The 1213-nt window shown below is 39.0% G+C and overlaps 1 protein-coding gene across 1 annotated transcript in view; it reads left to right on the forward strand.

The window, feature by feature from the left end:
- LOC117340655 (rRNA 2'-O-methyltransferase fibrillarin-like) overlaps nt 1-341 on the forward strand; it is a gene marked incomplete at its 5' end in the record, with an annotated part of 3474 nt that extends 3133 nt beyond the window's left edge. The window contains one exon of the mRNA XM_033902419.1: nt 79-341. Within this exon, the coding sequence (XP_033758310.1) occupies nt 79-341 (263 nt within the window). The remainder of the gene's footprint in view (nt 1-78) is intronic.
- Nucleotides 342-1213: the final 872 nt, after the last annotated feature.

Below are 1213 nucleotides of genomic sequence, written 5' to 3' on the forward strand. Positions count from 1 at the left end.
ACTAGGCATCTCGGGAAAAGACCAGGAGGCGGAACAAAAAAATGGCGAAAGGACAGGTTGTTATTCAATACATCAAAGGCCTGTCAGAAACCATCCAGAGCATGTATCGCGGACATGGGATTGCTGCAGCCTTGGAAACGCACAAGACTCTCCGAAATGGCCTAGTCCACCCAAAGGCTAAAACACCTGAGGAGAACATCGCCGTTTGTATATACAAACTAGGATGCAAGAACTGCGAAGCAACATATATCGGAGAAACGGGCAGACGATTCGAGTACGACTTAATGAACACTAAAAAGGCGTGGAATCCTATGAAGGAAAAAACAGCAAAAAAAACCTGACCAGAGAGGAAGCAATCTCAAGTCTAGCTGAATAAATCGGTATTACAGACCATTACGTGCAACAAAATAACATAATTCATAACTTAATGACAGGGAAAGCAACCTGTCTCCAGGCGGCCATCTGGAAACGGCGCAATGTCCAGTACTAAGTAGGGACGAGGAGGGGGAGGGGTCACATACTCGCTCATCTATGATCAAGTGTTCAACAAAGCGTAGCCGACTAGACAACAGTGCATCATACAATCACGTTTTTCTTTGATTTACGTTTATTTCTACTATCTCATTACACTATTTTCGAACGTTGTGTCAATTTGATCATTACCGTCTCGGATACTACATATGTCAGTGCTAGTACGCTTCACACTGTTCTTTAGTCTGATGAAGGTGACAGTGTAGTCATCGAAACGTAACACTCTTAAATATCATATTGGTTGTGTTATGTAACATCAATTAGATATGTCTTTTTACTGTCATTAGTCTTAAGTCGAAGAACTTCAACAGTGTGTTTCTTAAAACGGAGAAACCACAAATTCGTTAAGTAGTCTAGTAAAATAAAACGTCATCTGTTGCAATCCCTTTCCAATCCTTGTGGATCATAAAGAAAATTAGGAAGGGATATAATTATATAATTTTGCAAACCCATTATCTAATTATATGTGATAGTATTTTTTTTATTATGAAATTATACCACATGAAAATGGTTTTTATTGAAAGAACGGGCAAAATATCGTTATTGCAGAATTGTCATGTCTGAAAATCACCGGCAAATATAAGATAGTAGCAATCCTGCTCCCTAGGCAGGCTTCTATTGAGATCTCTTCATGTGTTCTATCAGTCCCATCATTGATAACTGCAGATGGCATTTTTTTTTT

The sequence above is a fragment of the Pecten maximus genome, chromosome 13, assembly GCF_902652985.1.
Source record: "Pecten maximus chromosome 13, xPecMax1.1, whole genome shotgun sequence".
NCBI lineage: Eukaryota > Metazoa > Mollusca > Bivalvia > Pectinida > Pectinidae > Pecten > Pecten maximus.